This window comes from Pipistrellus hanaki (assembly GCF_964339955.1).
Source record: "Pipistrellus hanaki genome assembly, chromosome: 4".
NCBI classification, from domain to species: Eukaryota; Metazoa; Chordata; class Mammalia; order Chiroptera; family Vespertilionidae; genus Pipistrellus; species Pipistrellus hanaki.
Genome location: NC_140506.1, coordinates 16,739,971 through 16,761,940, shown reverse-complemented (window position 1 = coordinate 16,761,940; position 21,970 = coordinate 16,739,971). Strand labels below are relative to the sequence as shown.

At 36.9% G+C, this 21,970-nt stretch overlaps 1 protein-coding gene across 4 annotated transcripts in view; it reads left to right on the top strand.

Moving 5' to 3' along the window:
• Positions 1 to 21,970, top strand: part of CDH12 (cadherin 12) — a 652,689-nt gene that overhangs the window by 627,518 nt on the left and 3,201 nt on the right. For all 4 annotated transcript variants that reach the window (XM_084880772.1, XM_084880773.1, XM_084880770.1 and 1 more), the window contains 4 exons: positions 8,740 to 8,876; positions 15,512 to 15,633; positions 18,878 to 18,995; positions 20,217 to 20,468. In XM_084880772.1, the coding sequence (XP_084736898.1) occupies positions 8,740 to 8,876; positions 15,512 to 15,633; positions 18,878 to 18,995; positions 20,217 to 20,468 (629 nt within the window). The remainder of the gene's footprint in view (positions 1 to 8,739; positions 8,877 to 15,511; positions 15,634 to 18,877; positions 18,996 to 20,216; positions 20,469 to 21,970) is intronic.

Sequence of the window (21,970 nt, the reverse complement as noted above, 5' to 3'; positions counted from 1 at the left end):
CCTGAGAGCCCATCTGGGCTTCATAAGCCAGATGTATATATGGGTTCACTTGCTTTGCGGTTGCTTTTTTTTTTTCAATATAGGTGCATGCTTTAGTTGCTTGAACAGGTTGGCTTTTCACAATGCAGTCACGGTCGCTCCTATGAATTCATTTGTATGAGAAGACAAGGACCGAGGTTGAGGACAGCCCTCTCTCTCTCACTGGCTCAGGGGGCTGTCCTGTCCAGTCACATTTCTCTGGTGTCGGTGAGAGGTGCCTATCACATTATTACTTTTTAACAAATGAATACTTCCCACTGTGACTGGAATCATTATCCTGACATCTTTATAGCTTAAAGAAGGAGATGGAATATTTTCAGAATAACTATATCTTTCAAATGTGTTTTACAAAATGTGTCTGAGAATTGCGTTGGATCAAAGTTAGCTTTTCTATTGAATGTGAGAAAGTTATTAGGCAAAAAATAAAAAAATAAAATAAAATAAATAAATAAATAAATAAATAAATGTAAAAACAATGCTTACCTAATAGAGAGAATAAAACTTTTCAAAAGCATTTCTGAGAACTAATTTACAGAAAAGTAATAAAATTGTACTCTGTCAAGTAACCTATACAGATTAAGTTAATGTTTTAATTTTTGATTTCTATTCAGTTGTTAAAACAGGTTTCTTAGCAACAGTCACTATGCATACATCTACAAATTATAGATTTGCTTCATTTTATATGGGTCATGAACATTTTTTGTTGTTTTTTATTTGAATCTCATATTCTATCTACTCATCAAATAAGTATAAATTAAAGTATATATTTAAGGATTTTGCTCACTTAAGCAGGTGAGTTAGGCCAAATTAGAGCTTTCATATTATACTCTTGTGATTAGTTTCAATTAAAATGTCATTCTACCCTAAGATTGAATGTGGACTGTCATAAAAGCAATGTACACATTGGTGGTTCACTCTGAGGGTATACATCTTAAAAATTATCTAGACATCTTAGAACTAGGTCATATATTCTCTGAATTGTCCAGAAAATGTAAGGGAGGGTCACTGTCAGTCATTGATGATCATCCTTTATAATAAAAGCCTAATATGCAAATCGACCTAACAGTGGAAGGACTGGTCAGCGTGGGACAGGGCTGGTGAGAGGACAGCACCAAGCCAGTGAAGGTGGGTGCCAGCGGACAGAGGGAGAGGATGGTGATCAGAGGTGGTGGCAACCGGTGGCAGTGGAAGGCCTGGGGGGGAGGAGGGGGGTAAGGGCGCTGCTTATCAGGCAGCGCTGACAGAGGGAGGCCACTGGCAGCAGTGGGGCCAGAGCTGCCCCCTGGTGGCCAGTGCACTCCCACAGAGGGAGTGCCACTCAGCCACAAGCCAGGCTGATAGGTGGTGAGTGCAGCAGCGGTGGCGTAATCTCTCACACCTCCATGGCAACACTAAGATTGTCTGACTGTGGCTTAGGCTGTGGGGAGTGGGCCTTAACTGTCATTCAGACATCCCCTGCGAACTTCTGGGCTGTGAGAGGGCGCAGCAGGCTGGGCTGAGGTCACCCCCCCCCCCCCCCACGCAGTGCACGAATTTTTATGCACTGGGCCTCTAGTTTCTTATAAATATCAACTCATTGCTATATTGGGAAAATTATCACAATATAAAATGGTGCTGCCTCACATTTACCATTCAGTCAGTCAGACATTGGAATTAGTCATTGTAGTTACATAAAGGTAGGACATCAGGAAAATGCCAGGGCCTAGTACTAGACCTATAGTCTTAGAGTCTGACCAGCTGTGGGAAGATGCTGAAGATGCTGAAAATGTTCAAGTAAGTTTAAGGTAACTTCCAAAGAAGGCAGTGAACTTTCTGGGAGAATATCATCTGGAGAAAAGGAGGCATCAAACCTCACAAAATGACAGAGGTAAAAATTAGATGCCAGCAATGAGTGAATGAGAGCCAAGCAAAAGCGCCACAGTGTGAAACTGGGCTGGATATTGGTGCTCCTGGTTTCTGCTTCCGGGGGTTGTATGGGAGCTTTGCGACTCAGGTATTTTAAAGTTGAAGGCTGTGTTTGTCACAACTTGGTTCTAGAACTAGGCAAACATTTGTATGGTAGGGATGTTTTGGGGGAAGGTAATACACCATTATTAATAACTAGAGGCCTGTTGCACAAAGATTTGTGCAATGGGCCTTTCTTTCCCTGGCTGCCAGCACCGGTTTTCCTCTGGCACCTGGGACCCAGGCCTTTGCTCTGGCCGCTGCCTTGTGTCTTTGCTCCGGCCGGAATCTTCGGTCTTCACTCCAGCCAGAGCACCTCTCCTGTAGCTCCCTCTACCCCCCACCCTCCTCCTCATAGCAGGCATCCTGCCACACCCGGCCACTCTGAACCTGCATGTGTGCTGCCCAGAGGCCCCAACCAGCAGAGGGGCAGGGATGTCACCATCTTTGTTGGATTAATTTGCATAGTCACTTCTGATTGGCTGGTGGGCACTGCGAAGTGACGGTCAATTTGCATATTTATTTTTTTATTAGTGTAGATGTGGACAGAGAGAAGAAAATAATACATATTCTCTCTCTCTCTCTCTCTCTCTCTCTCTCTCTTTCACACACACACACACACACACACACACACACACACACAAACACACAATTCTATGCCAAAGCACATATATCTTCTCTCATATCATCTTTATAAGAACACTCACTATTGTACTGTTTAGTACGTATTATTTTCCAAATATTATAGGAGACAAAGAGAACAGGCATGAGGGGGTAATTTCTAACTTGACTGCTCAAGGTAAATGAAGGAATTAGTATATCACTCTAGTTTTCTCTGTTCAGAAAGTCAGCATCTTTATATATTATTTCACTGCCTCTCAGTGGTGGTTGATTTATGGAATCAAATTCTATGTCAGTGTTAGTCTGAACTAAATACATGAATTTGCTTACTAAAGTTGCAAGATAATTGGATTTGGATTGATAAATGCATAGAAGCATTAAACAAAAATATAGACACAGCATTTTATGGATACATTATGTACGTTTTTAAATTTTTTAATGTTTCCAGGAAAACTTAAAATTACAATAAAAAATAACTTGTGTACAGTGACTTACTGTACAAGGAAATATTTCATTTTGAATCAGCTTTGTAAATTATTAATTTCTGTAAGTTATAATTAACTACATATAAAGTGATTAATTGTCTGAATTTTGTCTAGGACTTAGTGTTTTCAGTATGAAAACGAATAAAGTCCTTAAGAAACCAAAAGTAGATGATGGTCCTGAATAATGCATTTTTAAAACCCTAAATGCATTGCTTTGAAAAATAAGTATTTACCTCTTAGGTAGATAAAGAAAATAAAATATGTGCATTGAACTTAATATAGTATTTAAGTAACAACATTCAAATTTGAGGTAGATTTTGGCAAGTATAAGGCAGTTTATTGACTTTCTGTGAATGTGGTTATCTTTCTTCCCCAAGGTCCTTTGAATTTCCTAGACTAGCTTTATTCACCTCTGTTGCCAGGGATCACAGTGAACACTTCCCAGTGAAACAAACATAAATGGTGAAGATTATATTTTAAAAATTATTATTTTTTAAAAAAAATCTACCATTTACTGCCCCTGGAAATTTTCTAAAAGCATATAGTAAATGGAAGAAAATGTGTTGAAGGAAATCTACTAAAACATTTTAAGAATGGCAGGAGACTGTGGCACATGACACAGGACGGGGCCCTCCCTCCCACTCCCATTTCCCAACTCAGCTGGATGGAAAACCCACTCTGGGCTGGCTGAGAACACAGGGCCCCTCTGCCCGCAGCTCCCAGTGAGGTGTAACATCTCACCAAGAGGGGCAGGGTTTCTCATCCCCCCAACTCTGAATCTCAGCGGACAAATTCCTGTGAGTGTGGTTGGGAGGTGGGCATTTCACTTCCCCCACCCAATCCCACTGGAATGACACAGGCTCTACCCCTAGTAGACAGATAACATGGGGCCCAGTCACTCACTCCATTTCACTAGTTCCAGGAAGCCAAAATGAGATCACCCTCTGCCTTCATCCATGCCTGGAACGGTGACTCAGAGAATTTCCCAGGGTTAAAAGAAGTACATAAGAATAGAAAACTCAGCCTAGCTAGCATGGCTCAGTGGTTGAGCGTAGACCTATGAACCAGGAAGTCCATGCAGTTCAATTCCCAGTGAGGGAACATGCCTGGGTTGCAGTGTTGGGTGTGCAGGAGGCAGCCCATCAGTGATTCTCTCTCATCATTGATGTTTCTTTCTCCCTCTCTCTTCCTCTCTGAAATCAATAAAAATCTATTGGGGAAAAAAATAGAGAACTCAGATCCTTTGAAGATACTTATTTTTCTTTATTTTTTTAGCTTTAATAGACATAAAATTATGAAAGGCAATAATTATAACAATTTTTATTGGACTTTTGAATATATAGATGTAATATAGATAATATATATGTAAATATATATATACATATATACTTAATAGAACATAGCTACATAGAAATAAAAATTCTATATTTGAGTAGAATTAAGCTAATATGAATAAGAATACAATGTTAAGCTTTATATGGTAAAACACTAAGAAACACTAAGAAAATAACAAAAATATAGTAAAAATTATAAAAAATAATTAATATTATATTAAAAATATTTACTTATTTAAAAATAGAGTAAACATAGGAGAAATATAAGATCCTAACACCACACATCACTATTTTTGTCTCATACAAGTAAAATTTCCAAATAATTGGAGCTTACCCATTAAATGAAAAATATGTGAACTAATAAGTTTAAGTTTAAAAAAAAAAACTGCTGCAATTTTTCTGACTGAAAACATTGTTGTACAACTTTGTGAATATACTTAATCAATTAAATAAAATGATTTAATTATTTGGGTTAAATTAGGTAATTATATGTATGTGACTACAGATATTATTGAAATGGTTTCTGAAAAAAATAATTTTATGTTTGTAAAGTGATAATTTATTGGAGTACTTGGAGTAGAGTACGTTTGTAGAGGTAAGAATAAGACTGCTGGTAGGAAACAGTAATTGAAAAATATTTGCCCTAGCTGGTTTGGCTCAGTGCATAGAGCATCAGTTTGCAGACTGAAGGGGCCCGGTTTCCATTCCTGTCAAGGGCACATGCCTCAGTTGCATGCTCAATCCTCAGTAGGGGGTGTGTATGAAGTAGCCAATCAATGACACTCTCTCAATCTCTTTCTCCTCCCTTTCTCTCTGAAATCAATAAAAAAATATATATATTTTTAAAAAATATTGCATTCCATGCAAAGTACGAGAGATAGATTTGTAAAGTACTTTCAGAATCTCTAACCATGCTTAAATTTGTTCTATTCCATCTACACCAAGCATTTGGATGGTCAATGTTTCATTGCTCATGGTGCATACTGTTCCCTGAGGATACTCATTATGACCTTGGGCAGCTCCGACATGTCTTTGTTACATTTATCTGAATTCATAATTTCTATGGATTTGATTGCACTGTCCTTACCTCCATTCCACTGGAATGTAACACGTAAGTCTGACAGCTGCTATACGTCAGCATCCTCATGAAGTCAAAGGCAGCTGGTATGTCCTTCTGTCTCCTTCCTGCAGCCAGCATATCCCTAGTTATTTCAAGACTTTCTCATAACCCATTGAATCAAATCTCTTTATACCCCTAAGTACCCCTTTATATACCCTTGTCTCTGGGCAAGATTCTAGTATACAGGAAATGCTTACAGTCTGGTCCCCTTTCAATACGCCTGACACTGAACAGGATGCCTTTCCATCACAAAGCCCCTCCCAACATACCTACATTCCTTTTGATTGGAACAATTTAGATAGCCAGCTCAACTCATATGCACATCTTTGGGGGGTGGGGAGGGAGCGTTGCTGAAACCAGAACACCCAGAGAAAACCAATGCAGACAGGGAGAGAAGTGCAAACACCCCACACACATGGCCCTTGCCAGTATCAATTCTGCTTTCTCACCAACGTTATAACAAAATGGCATAGAACAGAACAGCGGCGCTGCCCATTTCTCCATACTGGACATCACCAGTATTTTAAACTTTCACACATCTTTATTTTTTAAATTTATTTTTATATATTTTATTGATTTTTTTACAGAGAGGGATAGAGAGTTAGAAACATTGATGAGAGAGAGACATCGATTAGCTGCCTCCTGCACACCCCTGACTGGGGATGTGCCCTCAACCAAGGTACATGCCCTTGACTGGAATCAAACCCAGGATCTTTCAGTCCGCAGGCTGATGCTCTATCTTCTGAGCCAAACGGGTTTTGGCATAAATTCTCACAAATCTTTAAAACACAGTTGAACAATGGAAAAAATAAAATAAATACAACTATGATAGGCTTTAAATGTGATTAACTTTTCGTCCATACCCTAATTACATCCTTTGATAGTGTTCATTGCCCACAGGGTCATATCCCATCTCCTTATTATAACGTATGACTTAAATCACTTACCTTTTTTAAAGTTATTGTGCCTCTCAGATATGTTTCCATAATCCCCGACAACTTGTAGTCAGTTCCCTAACACAAACTCCATGGGTTTGCTACTAAATGACTTTTGAAACTTCCTGAAAAACCTTTCTTCCTTCTCTCACTTTGTCTGCTTCACTCATCTCCTCAAAAATTCATTTTTCATCTTCCAATATCAGCCCAACATCACCACATTCTGTCTGAACCAATAGGCTTGCATTGCATGTATTTTCTTTGTACTCCCTCGTGTCTTTGTTCTTCTAGCAGATGTTAAAATGTTTATATGTGTGTGCCCAGCAAGACTCTTCATTAGTGGGGTTGTACTTTATTTATTTTTATATGCCTCAATCCTAGTATGGAGTCTAAAACATAATGGACACTGAGCAAATATTTGCTAAATTGTACAATTGAACACAATCTGCACCAACATTCTTCCAAAAATGCTGTAGTTACTAAAGAGATTCCGTAGCCATTTTCATCTTAATTTAGGCATGGATATTGAGTAAAGGTTCTGAAAAGGGCTACGGTGAGAAAATGCTTTCTTGTCCAGAAAAGATTACGTGATAGAGAGAATTAAACTCATTATACCCTGTGCTCCCTGACTTTCAAATGTGCTTTAACTTCATTTATGGTTTTTTGAGAACATTCTTATGAGACAGGATACAACCGTGATATCAATAGACATCAATGCATTTTCACCACTCACATCAACAAGAGAATTATCAAAGGCAGATTAATAGCATGATTCATACCCTGGTGCTATAATTCTCAGCTATCTTCTGGTTCAGAAATTAGTTTCTAACAAATATTGACAAGAATTATAAATCTCATCTATGGTATAAAGGCAAAGTAATTTTGATTTAGCACCAAAATGACATCCAAACTGCCCTAGTTTCTAATGACCAGCTTGTCTGTTATTTTGAAATAGATACCTTAACAAACTTACCATAATTAATAGCTAGATCACTTCCTGGGCCTGGTGATTTAGATGGGCTAATTATGAAGATGTCATCTGCTTTCACCCATGGTTTGTAGTGACCTTGCCTTGATCCAGCTGGCCAGAATGATGGTGATAAATATATGGTACTTTGAGCCTTTTGGTTAGCAAAATCCGCTCATGTAAAATGTTTATTTAAAATTGGTAATACTATATAATAATAAATATAAGGAAAACTATTGACGACCGGGTTCAAATATCAGCTCTAAAACTTTCTAACTGGGTGAACTTGGGAGAATTTCTTCATGTCTCTGTGTTTCAGTTTCCTCATATATGAAATATGAAGATTAATAATACTTTTAGGGCTTTTTGTGGGGTTTTAATAACTAAATATACATAAACATTTGGAACAATCTCCAGTAGGTGGTAAAATTTTAAAATGTTTATTATTATGATTGAAAATATATGTTTGAACATATATATATATATATATATATATATATATATATATATGAGAGAGAGAGAGAGACTGTATATATCTGTGTGTGCCACTATATTTCTCTTGTTACCTGAAGATTTATATAAATGCAATTTCTGTTTTTTGTGTTATTGTTTTTTTCTTGGATTTTTCAGTCCAATAGCTAGAACTGCAGTGTCTGTTATTACCAAGAAGGTTAGCTAATAAAGAAGGTAAAAAAGACAGTCTTAGCCAAGGTCACTGCTTTTTTGAAAGGTGTCCAGATCTATAGAACAATAAACAACGATGCCCTTTTATGTGTGCTTGGGGAAAGAGTTCCGTGCCTTTACCACAGTGTCAGTTTAAAAATGTCCCCTCCATTTCCTTACCATGATGCCCCTTTCCCTGTCTGTGAATACAAAGATCCTACTTCTGCTCTGGCCGCAGTCCTTCGCGGCTGTTTCCAGATGGCCCTCCCACCCCCAGCTCTTCCCAAGGCCACCATTAAGGGATTTTTTTCCTGCTCGAGAAGTTTTAATATTCAGCAGGTTAAGGAAACCCATGGTCAGCTTCAGAATTTTAGTCTCTGCTGAGCTTTCAAGGTGTCAAGACCCTAAAATAATATGAACAGCAGGAGCACTAAATCTTTCATTATTTCCCCTTTCCCCTTGAGCATACTGACTTTGCAATAAAGAAGCTGTCATTTAGACTCTTCTTTATTGCAAGGTGGGTAATAGCTACGGGGAGAGAAAATAAGGAACTGTGTCAAGTTAGTCTGACTGCCGTTGTGATTAATGTGTAATCACTATGCATTTGCATCCGCTCTTTTTTTATGCACAGGTACTTCATAGACTGGAAGAGTGATGGGGACAGCTACTTCACAATAGACGGGACGGAGGGAACCATCGCCACTAACGAACTGCTAGACAGAGAGAGCACCGCACAGTATAATTTCTCCATAATTGCGCGTAAAGTTAGTAAGTATGGCACAGACGGCATCTATGCTATACTGCGGCTTTTGGATTTAACACTCTTAAACGAGTCCCCGCTGGGGTGTTTTTCATTTTTGGACTGACAGCTGAGTGGTCTCCTGGGGAAACTCCGAAAGCTGTTCCTTTCCCTCCGAGCGTCAGTCCGGAGAGGTGGTGACAGCTGCCGGCGAGCCCTGTTTGCAGGGTTGCATGAATATCCAGAGCTGCATCGCACTGTGTGACCTCAGCCCTTTCCACGCCGCACCCTGAAAATCCCACCAGACTCCCCACTTCTGTCCCACACTGATCCCCGGGTAGGATGGGGAGCTTCATGGCCAGGCGGGAGGAAGTAATTATAAAAGCGCCCCTTCTGAAATATTTCCGGAGGTGGGAGAATGCGTTTTAAAAACCATCCCTCTTCCTTCTCTCTGCTTTCATCAGAATCTAATTTTTAAATGACTATCGCTGTGGAATACACAGGTGGTTTCAGTATTCTTCTTCAAGGAGTCACTCAGAATCTCTAGGATGCTTACAAAGGATTGCTTGTGGTGATTCCTGCTCGGTCCAGAAGAGAATCCCCTAGATTGAGTGATTTATATTCTTTGTTTGGCTGGATGATCGATGGTATTATCCCATCTTCCTAAGGTAGCAGATTAGGTGTGTGTGGTGCCATCTGGCTATCAGGACAGCCGTTGGCAACAAAAATGTATCTTTCCAGTCCTTCTGCTTATGGTCTCTTGAAAGACTTGGAGGAATCCCTTCTGAGTACCTTTCAGGTTTTGTTCTCTGCCTATTTCATTTTGTGCATGCAGTACAAATACTTTGGCAGCTAATTTCATCTCTCGTGTGTGTGTGTGTGTGTGTGTGTGTGTGTGTGTGTGTGTGGAGATAGCGGGGGTGGAGGAGCTGGAGCTGGCTGTGAATGTTTCTGTTGGAGGGTGTTTTTTTTTTGTTTGTTTTTTTGTTTTGTTTTGTTTTTTATCAATCTCAACTCACTGGGGGGTAAAGAAGAAACAGTTTTGTTTATCTTCAGCAACTGCTTCAAAAACACGAATTATCAGACACCTATTCCCAGGCCTCGGTGATGTCTTTAGCACATTTCATTCCCTGCAGGTTATTCTGGTTACTAACGGTAAGCCTAACATAAACGCAAATGTAGCTTCTGCCTGGGACCTTGGAACAGTGGCCTGTCATGTGAGAAGGCTGGCTGCCCTGAGGCCACCACACTAGAGAGACCAGGTGCCGGTGGTCAGGCTGACCATCCAAGGTCAGCTCAGCCAGATTCTAACCCTTCTAACCATGCCTGCCGGTGTCCTGGAAGTGTGAGTGAGACCTGGAACCTCTAGTCCAGGCCACTCGCTAGCTGAATACCGCAACATAACTTCTCTACCACGTGCAATGCAATCTGTTCCCCAGCAGAAGCCTGCCCAGATTCTTACCCACAAAGTTGTGAGAAATACGAAAAGTGTAATTATTTCAAGCCAACTACACGCTGGGGCCATTTGTTTTACACAGCAAATAGATAACGGCAGAACTCAATGACACTATAAATTAGAACCATGATTCTTTGCTTGTGGGGATAGATTCTCTGGTCCGTTAGAGTGGAAAAGCGATAGAGAGATAAAAATTCACCAATCTTCTTTTTCTGTCCCCAGATAGTGTTTGGTCACCACTGCATCTATGACTAAAATGGATTGGCAGTAAGGCAGTGGCTCAAATACTGCCTTCTCCTATGATTTTGTTTTTGTTTTATTTTTTTTTTTTAGTTACTTAATGCTGGTAGTTGGAGGGGAGAGAGTATCTCTCATTCCATCTGGATAGGAACTTGATATGAGCACCTGCAGAAGACCTTAAGCTTTTTAATTCCAGCACACACACACACACACACACACACACACACACACACACACCTTGTGCAACAGGCATCTTCTTTGGTGGTTTAACAGCCTAATTTTTCAATTTCAGCTCCTTTCTGCTGTGCTAACTTGACCCTGCGGAAATTCACACATCTTTGTCATGCTAAGTAGGCACATTGCCGGCTACTCTTCTACTGCATCCTTTGTTCTGCCATCCCCTGCCCTCCTTGCTCAGTTAGGCTCTGAACACAGATGAGCCAGTCTGAGCAGAGATATCATCAGCAGAACAGAATGCCCAGCATCCCGGGAGCTCCTACCCTCATTCTCTCTGTTTTCCTGAAGCCTCCTTTCACACTTGTTACCTTTCCTCCCTCTAGTGTCACATCCTATCATGGTTACATATGTTATTCTGCATTCCTTCCAAGCTAACTTTCAATTATTTCATTCATCCAGAATGTTGGGGGCAGTTTAACCATGTTGTACATAGAACGTTAGCTTTCGTTTTCTAAGATGTTGGGCAATGTAGTGAAAATGAGTTGTCTAAGATATAGAGTATAAGACTTGGACATAGTGACAACTGTCCAGAGGCAGTCTCTTTAAATAACTTCTACTCATCAAAGACATAGTATCCATAGATCATTAATTAGAATACTGCCCATTCTAAGCTTCTTATAAATGCACACACAAAACTTGTGCTTGTTGTTGAAGTAGGAGTAGTAGGCCATGTACCTTAACTCCAGGTGAAAGTGTGGCTAGTGCATTGATCACCTGTATTATAGCTCCAGAAGATGTCTTTCTTCCCAGTGGCTACCCAGGCCTTAAAACCAGCATCATGCTATGAGGGCACTTGTAGGAGCATGTCTGGCACCTAAATCAGTGTTGAGCTTCAACTATTTGAGAAATGGAAGGAGACTATGGATTCTTAAAGTGGAATTGATCCTCAAAGACTTAGATTTTTCAAATTTAGGGAATGTTATTTCTAAAATTATTAATATAATCTGGGCACATGCTGGCTCTGCCAAACCAACCCACTGAGTTAGTATTTACTTAAATGAAAATTAGGAGACCCAAGTGTGTCGAGTGTCATCAATTATGTTGGCCCTTACTGAAATATATGCAGAACTGTGACGTAGACCCATAAACCATATATACACAGAATAAAAGAGTAAGGTAACATTTCGATCATCTCTATCTACCCCGGTCTATTCTGGTATTTATTTAAAGACCACTGTGTGGATGGATTTTAGAACCCTTGAGAAACCTGCTGGGGTAAACACTATATGTCTCTGTGAAAAATAAAGAGGCTAAACACACACTCTGCATGAATTAAATATTCTGCAATAAGAAGAGCTTATTGTGGCCCTGGCCAGTTTGCTCAGTGGTTAGCATATTGGTCCATAGCCTCTAGGGCATGTACTGCGGTTGCAGGTTCCCCGCCCTCCATCAAGGCCATGCAGAAGGCAACCAATCAATGTGTCTCTGTTATGTTGATGTTTCTCCTTTTCTTCCTCTCCTCCTTCTCTTCTACTCTCTCTAAAAATTATCCTCAGGTGAGGATTAAAAAAAAAAGAAAAAAAAAAGAAAAAAAAAGAATAGCTTATTCTGGGCTTTATTTTGCTTAAATTCACAGAGTTTAAAAGTAAACTTTATTCATATTCTAATGCATACGGCTATTTTCATTGATTGAACTAGCCAGCTGAGCAGAAAACTATCACCACACTGAATGACTGAGAAATAAATAGCCCATTCTTGCCCTGCCAAGAAGAACAAGATTGTATAAATATATCTTATTGCAGATTGAACTAGCATATGTTGGTCCCTGAATCTTCTATGAAAACTCTCAGGAGAAATGAAAAGGTACAATGACTGAACAACTTCCAATTAATTAAAAAGCAGTCATTAATCAGTGTTGCTATAGTTGGGGATCCAAATAATTTTATTAGAGTTCTAGTAATTTTTTTATGCATTACTACTTTTCTGTTTTTATGGTGCTAATCTTGAGACTTTTAAAAAAGACAGAAGCTCCAAAAATTGATTTCATTCAAATTATCAGAAATTTTCAACATGAAAATATTTCTATTTTATTTTGCTGTTACTATAATAAATATCATTAGGGAAAATAATTAAGAATAACTACATTAAAACCCTTGAACATGTTTTATATAATTGTAAAATAAACAGATGACACCAAAGATAATTCTTTTCTTAGTCATGTAATTATCTGGGTGGTAATGGATCATTTCCACTCATAGGTCAAAAATCAGTGAATTGACTTACAAAGTACTATATTTGGAGGAAATTTTCCATGTATACGTATCATTATGACTTGTGATTACATTGTTAGGTAATTAATTTTTAAGTCCATTTGGCATATAAATCTATCTTGTTATAAATTCTTTTTAATAAAACATAATGCAAGTGATATGATTTTCATATGTACAGAAAAGTCAAACTTCAGGCTTACTATACTTCAGGTTCAACATTAATTCATACATTTGTTTTTATAAACTTGCATACAATATCATATTATATGCAAAGCACTATTTGTTTTTGGGTTATGGAAAACTAAGACTGAAGTCTATTATTGAGAATAGTAAAGTTTACCAGTAGTTAGAAGTTAACTAAAATAAATAATTTTAGTAAAATATAACTATGCAAATTATGCTGAATTATAGAGACTTCAGATTTAAGTGTGATCTCATATAACCTTCAGGTGGACGTTGCAAATGATTATGACTAGGGAGCAAAACAGTGGAATCAGTCATATGAATAGTTACTCTTAAAGTGCAGATGACTTTTGAGGACTTAATATAAAGATTGATTTTAATTCTAGATTGAAGTTATTTTTCCCTTCTATTGCTCAAATAATTTTCCTCTCTTTCTTTTCATGGATACCTTACTTTACATGTGAATCTAGGTTTTTTTAATCTACTGTTCTGTAATCCCCCCTCAGAAAAATTATATGAAACTATTTTGTATTTTCAAAAAAAGGTAATTTGATTATACTAGTCCAATATTGGCAACATTTCAGTATAACTTGTAAGAGTAACACTTTGAAAAGAGAATCACTTCATTTATATAACGGTAAAAGTTCATACCATTTCATAAAGTCTTGCAATGTATCATTTACATGGAAATAATAATCATTAACACCAATATAATCATAAACTTAATTTTGAAATGATCCCATTTTTCTTCACTAATATAGGCTGTGTAAATATAATGGAATTCAAATTTATGTTGTAATGCCTTATATTTTATTTTAGACTTACTCAACTGCTTATGGTAGACTACCCTAATTAAACTGCAACAGTACTTTAAATCAGTATAATTGCTCCATCAAAATCACATACACAACGGTAATGCTACTCTTATTTTTCTTTTTCTTAATTAGTATCCAATTTTCTTAGGAAATTAAACTACATGATGAGCTTTCACCTGAAGGTGGAAATTAGGATTTAAATAAAAGGGTATATACATAAAACTCTTTTAAACATCACATGCCAAAAATGCAATGCAAAACCAGGCAACGTTTTTACTTGGAGAATTTATTGACATCATGCACTATATTTTATTTCATTCATTTGTAAAATAGATGATCTCAAAAAACTTAGCGATCTTCTCAAGTATGAAATTCTTAATATTAAGAACATCATCATATATGTCTCTTATGCCCAAGATGTCATACTCTGCAACAAATGGATATGTTCATAATTATACATTAATAAATTGGTTGCCTTTGTACTTGTGTGAAATAAATAATGTTATATCTTAAGTGAAAAAATTTATATCATAACATTTATTTTTTTAATAAATTCATACTTAAAATGAATATAAAAGTATCAGCGACATTTTACTAATTTATTTATTTACTTACTTATTGCTACATATGTTGTGTTCAGTGCATAAGGTTCACAAAGAAAAAAAAATGTTCATCAGATGGGCATCAGACAAAGTGAACTAGCAAAAATAGCATGTTTTAATGTTAATATGGAAAATAAGCAAGACATTAAGCATTCACACAGAAAGGTAAAAAGGAAATTCTCACTGTAGGATATGTTTTTCATTGATTCTAGAGAGAGAGGAAGGGGGAGAGGGAGAGAGAGACAGAGAAAAACATAGATGTGACAGAGAAACATTGACCAGTTGCCTCCCAAACACACCCGGACATGGATTGAACCCAAACCTGGCTATGTGCCCTCACAGGGAATCCGACCCATGACCCTCTGGTGCATGAGTCACACGAATCAGGACATCAGCAAGTAATTTACTTCTGCATCCTTACATCTGTTTAATTTTCACTTATAAAAAGCCATCTCTCTTTCATTCTCTTTGTAATTTGTCATCATTCTTTCCAGGAAGAATCTTTTTTTGAGAGAGTTATTTAAATATGTAAATGAGATTCTACCCAATAATGTTTTAATTATGTGGATACAACATAAAAAAATGTATGTTTTATCCAGTGAAAAATATTACTGTTGGTGATTGGTTCTATGAACTAACCCTGGTAGGATGGCGATCCTCATGATAAAAGGCTAAAAGGTTGACCTTACTTTGGTGGGTGGTGAGTTTCAGGAATAAACACTGGTGTGGTGCATTGTTAGTTTTTTGAGAGTGGAACATTGGTACCTCACTTACTCACCTCTTTCTCATTTATACTCAACACCTCAGTGGGTCATTGGGATTCTAAATGAAGGCTGAATTTTTTAAAAATGCTATTTTCAGTATAAGCAATAACTGACCATAAACTTTTTAATTATCTTTTCTCTTTTTATATTTTAACAGGTAACACATTATTAACCAGCAAAGTCAGCATATTGATTAATGTCCTAGATGTCAATGAATTTCCACCAGAAATAGCTGTGCCATATGAGACATCTGTGTGTGAAAATGCCAAACCAGGACAGGTATCTTATCAATATTGTTCATTAAGAGTGTATAAAGGCCTATTATATGCATGTGCTTTAGGTTGTATGACTGTACATGAATATGTGCACACACAGTAATGAAAGTTTCTGTCAAAGTCTTCTGATTTATGATGGTGATTGTGGGGCTCTAAGTTTTTTCCTACCTTATTATAAATGAATGAATGAGTGAATGAATGAATACAATAATGGTTATCAGGCATAAACTAATAAGTGCATTTCATGGAAAAAGATTATGAATAAACCAATCTGTTCACCTAGGTTCTAAAAGAAAAAAAATATGTTGGTATCCTTTAATTTGCTCTAAATTTAAAACACCTTTAAGTAGTATAACTACTCCTTTAAGAAAATATTAAGTTTTAATTTTTACTTGAAAAAAATATTAATATTTAAAAAGAGCATATTCTGCCCTAACCGGTATGGCTCAGTGGATAGATAGTTGGCCTGAGGACTCAAGGGTCCCAGGTTTGATTCCAGTCAAGACCATGTTCCTAGGTTGCGGGCACATTCTCAGTAGGGGTTGTGCAGGAGGCAGCTGATCGATGTTTCTCTCTCATCCATGTTTCTAACTCTATCTCTCTCCCTTCCTCTCTATAAAAAGTCAATAAAATATATATCTTTTAAAAAGAGCATATTTTTTGAAAAGGGAAATCTTAAATCTATAGCATTTGTTTCATTTTGACTGTCTTCTATGCTGTATAGGACATTTGTCTCATAGTTTTAAATCTGTGATGCCCATTACCACAGGGCAATTAAATTAAATTAAATTAAATTAAATTAAATTAAATTTTTAAAAAATCCATGTTTTGACTTATGCTTGCCCTAGTTCAAGTGTGTGATAGCTGTATGATAGGTGTGAGTGGTTGTCATTTTGTTCAAGGAAAATACAGATATGTCTAGTGGACTATGCTGCTCTAATCCTTCTTTAGAATGTTGAGAGGAAACTATTAATTTTTTTTGGCATGACTAGTCTACACACATTTTCCCAAGCGATAAACACCTTAAATGTACCCACAATTTACATAGAATGAGCCCAATGCCTGTTTTAGTGTCTGAAATAGTAGATGCTGCATAAATGTTTATACAAATACACAATCTGATTTAGTCATTTGGGGAGTTATAAGAAGTTAACTTAGTCATTTTCTACTTTCCATTCCGTCCTCTCCATCCCCAAAAGTCAATCCTTTATTTTTAAGTAATTAGGGACATTAATTATTTCATATCAATCAGAAACTTGCAATGCACTAAATGAACGCCTTTTGGAAATAGAACTCTAGTTAAGGCTTCTGTGTTTACCAAGTAAATTAAAGGGTTTAAAAATTTGGGAGTAATTGAAATTATTAGACATAGCTTCATTATTTTTTATATCTAACAAATTGGTGAGAAATACGAATAATCCTTGAAGGATATTTTGCTAATATCTATCTGTTGGGCTTGTGTGCCCTATGGGGCCACATTTATGTGCATTGATAACCCTGAAACGTCCCTTGAATTTGCAGAGAGGGTAGTATATGAGCATCTCCTGCTTTTGACCTCAGCCATCCTGCCCTTTACCTAGGATCTGTGCATAGAAACTATTTATCTTTTCTGAACTATAATTGAATATGTATGTATAGATGTATGCATGTATCAAAATAAGAAACAGAAAACGGAAAAATATGAGGCTGTGTGTAGCAGTAAACTTTTATATATTGGATCAGTAAAGATTTATATGGGAGTTATTTCCCTTAGAGCAATTATTCCCAAGTGATGATTCCAAGTAAGTGACAGTTCATGCCCCAATTGTCATGTCTCTTTGGTGATTGAATGACTTTTTTTTTTAATTTGAAAGTTATGTTCTTGATATGCATTAATGTTACAGACCTTTAATTTAATAAATAATTTTGCTGCTTTTAAGTAGTTAAAAGGAAAAAAAACTTGGAAAACAGTTATTAGTGCTCAAATAAGTTAGATTGTATGAATAAGATATAGTGATCTGAGCATCTGGATTTGTGTGAAGTTCAAGTTTACAGGGTCTGTATGGTGGTTCTTTGGCTAAATTACCACATTCCGTGACCTGACCTTTGGTGTTGCATAATTAAAGTCTCACTTATGATAATCCTGCAACTGATTCACACTGAACCAAAGAACTGGAATTCTCATAGAGGATGAGTTTGTCAAATTACAAATTACTAACACTGCACCAGACACTCGAAGTCTTAGTATGTGTGTCTGTGTGAGTGGACATATGCACACACATCTACATCAGAAGGTTGATCAGAGTCATAAAATTGGATTTTAAATACAAAGTTAAAATAAAAAGTAGTAGATTAGATCACATGTTTAAGGGCATCAATCTGAGATGACATGATGCCAGGATATAGTATTCTAAATCCAAGGTCTTTCTTTGGATTCAGATGAAGTCAGGCGCATGATCACTAACCAGCACAAGGCTCTCACCTTCTCACACAAATTCCCTGAAATTCATTCTGATGCAGAGCCATTGGATATATTAATAACTGAATGCCTCAAAACCATTCTGGGATGCTTATTTATGAAGTGAATTATCAATTTCATAGTTGGGCTCTCAGCAGTAATTTTTAATCTCCAAATTCTTAAAGACATTTTAATGAAGTATCAGAATTTTAACTACAATAAAACCCAATGGGGACAATTTAGGAAAAAATCTTAGAAACTAGATGAAAACGGCTTTCTTCTTTAAAAATCTCTGAAAAAAAATGTACTTTTAACCATTGAGGGACAGCAAACATAACAACAGAAACAAATGCGCATCCTTTGTATTTCTCTCATAATTTTATTTATTTATGAAGTAACACTCATTCTCACAGAATAAGTATGCTGCAATTTTGCTAATGTTAGGGTTTTTAAATACTCACAGATTTTGTTCTAGTAAGCATTTTCGTACTTTGGCTCAAAAGCACTTATTTCATCTCATTTAAAATGCAAGTAAGTACATTTTAATTTTATTTTGCTTATTGGTGCGTACGTTCAATGCCATTAAACATTTGAGTTTGCAGATATTGATTTGGAGTGTACCCATACGCTATCAATGTTTACATATTTGTACATTAAAATTATTTGTAAATACTTGATCCACTGATATGAATCCTCAGTGTGTCAATCCTGTTTACTTGCTTGCCTCATTAAATAAACTTTTTAGCATGAAATGTAAAATTCCCTTTGAAACTGGTGACTGACTTCAAGTTTCATCTCCACTTCGTTTCAGATCATTCAGCTAGTCAGCGCTGCTGACCGAGATCTTTCCCCTGCTGGGCAGCAATTCTCCTTTAGAGTATCACCTGAAGCAGCCATCAAACCAAATTTTACAGTCCGTGACTTCAGAAGTAAGTACCACATAAAAATTTACCTGTTACCATGTAACTTTGTAAAAGGACACAAAGATATACACCAATACTTTTCCTACAAGCACTTCAATTCATAAAATATGGAAATCCATATATGAGAAATATAAAATTCCAGGTAGCGGTAGATGAAATATTTAGAATGCTATTGTCTTGGATGATTCCAAATAAATATTGCTATTGTTCATTTTATGAAAAATAAAATATTTTTGTAATGAAAATGGTGATTATTTGTAATTCATGGCAGTGTTAAAAATTTTTTGAATTTTAATGGTATTAACACAATTTATTTTACTTTAGATGTTACTCTAACATTCAAATTTTAAACTTTATATATAGACACTAGTGTCCTGGTTCACAAAATTTGTGCAGGGGGGGTTCCCTCAGACCAGCCTGCACCCTGTCCAATAGGGGATCCCTTGGGGGATGTCCAACTACTGGTTGGCAGTTGGATAGCCCTCTTTTATTCTAGGACCACTGGCTCCTAACCGCTCACCTGCCTGACTGCCTGATCGCCCCTAACCTCTCTGACTGCCTGCCCGATCACTCCTAACTGCCCCTCTCTACCTGCCTGATTACCCCCAACTGCCATTCCCTGCTGGTCTGATCCCCCTAACTGCTCTCCCCTGATGGCCTAATTTCCCTAACCACCTCTGCTTTGGTGCCTCCATCATGGCATTGTCCGGAAGAACATCTGGAAGGTCTCCAGGTCTAATTAGCATATTACTCTCTTATCGTTATAGATAATTTGGGGGGGGGGGGGGCGGATATCCTCAAAGTGTTAACCTGAAATAGTAATTTGATATTTGTTGTGTTTTTAAATAATAAGTTGTAAGGTAAGATTTTTTGCAGGTTCATACTTGTAATAATTTGTCCTGCTATTATGTGAGAGAATATTCACAGAAGTATTTTTTCTCTAAGAGATTTTGATGTCATAAAAAATAGGTAAACACATCTCTTTTTTTTTTTGTACACTGTATTGTATTCTTTCTAAATAGCAAATGTAATTCTTTTATCAGAGAAGAATAATGTTTCTTTTTTTTCTAAGGATTACTTTTATTTTTTGGGGCATTTTTCATGATAAAAAGAATTAAAATATGATGTATTTTATTAATTTAGGAAGAGCTTCTTACTGTTCAGTAGACATCCACTTTGAGGTGAAGCTCATAATAACCATCTTATCATAAATGTCATGTTTTGCAGACAACACAGCTGGAATTGAAGCCAGAAGAAATGGATACAGCCGGAGGCAACAAGAGCTGTATTTCCTCCCTGTTGTGATAGAAGACAGCAGCTATCCTGTCCAGAGCAGCACTAGCACAATGACTATTCGAGTTTGTAGATGTGACTCTGATGGTACCATCCTGTCTTGTAATGTGGAAGCAATTTTTCTACCTGTAGGACTCAGCACTGGGGCTTTGATTGCAATCCTGCTGTGCATTGTTATACTCTTAGGTGGGTTTCAATATTAACGATTTCTCTCCTTTTTTCTCCTCCTCCTCTTCCTCCCCCTCCTCCTCCTCCTCCCCCTCCTCCTTCTCCTCTTTTTCCTCTTCCTCCTCCTTCTCCTTCTCCCTTGCTCTCTCTCCCTCTGCCTCTCTCTCTCTCCTGTATGTCCTCTCCTCACTGAGATGCTATATTAAGGAAGATTGTCTATTCACATTGAATTATATTTTTATGAAAATTAATATTCTATTGTAGATGCATAGCATCAGGCATAAATAAATAACATTCAAAAAGACAAAAGTTTGTTCAAGCCTTAGAGGATTCCCAAACAATAAAAGTTTGTGGAACTTGCCACAATGAAATTTTCTGTAACAAATATCCTATTTACTGTAATGGCTTCTCCACTTATTTCACATCCTAGCAATTATTATTCCCTAAGATACTGTATAGCCATTAAAAATACTCCAGTTGAATAGTAGTTCTCAAACATTAGTTTAATAAATACTAGTAAAGAAAAGAGGAAAGAAAAGAAATAGAGATAAAGTAAAGGAACCTCTAAATTACTTTTTTTTTTCTGTTCAAACAGCCAGCAGAAGTGATTTTTATTCCACTTTTCTCATATCTCTTCACATCAAAATTCTAGCCATTTCCACTGGAACAGAAGAGACCACACTGAAATATCTAGCAGCATGCCAGATGAAAGGGATCAAAGTTAATGTATTCTGTAACATCTCTGCGAGAATAAACACAAACCTAGTTAGGGATTTCCCTCTTCCATCAAGTCTTCTGCTGACTCCATTTCCCGAATTAATTTACTGCCCGAATAAAAAAAAGTGAAGAGAAATTTTCTGAGGTTATTTTAGTCATTATTTTACATTCAAGTTGCAATAGATACACAGTGGACACTGTGGAATTAGTTTATATATGAATGTTTATTACTTAACCACACAAAATCCTGACAAATTTAGACAACTCCCTTTATTTCTAGGATTAAAAAATAATAATAAAAAATAGGGGGAGGTAAAGCATGGAGTGAAGCATTATATAATAGTTTGCGAAGAACAATTTCTGGGTCATAATCTCCATTGGCTTAGAGTGCAAAGTTCTAGTCCAGTTTACATGATGTAAATATTAATTCCACTCAAATACCCTAGTGGGTAGAACAAAGTATTTTCACATCATTATAATTTATGGTCAATTATATCTGGCATCTGTTTGTGCTGATAATAGAAACCTTAAAAGGGAAGATTCAAAATAATATTCTCACATCTGAGATAGACCGTGATCAATTAGGTGTTTAATTTCAAACCAACCAGTCCTCTCTCACACTCTTCTCTGAAAGTTTTTTGAATCATAGAGTATTTGCATATCACCCTAGCATGAGGTGACATATTCTGAGTGCTTGCCTTTGGCCACGGGTGCTGATATAGAGTGTAGCAGTGATTCTTGCTCAGGTCAACCTTATGCATTGCCGTCCATCACTTATTCTCCCAAACACTCACTGAGTGTCC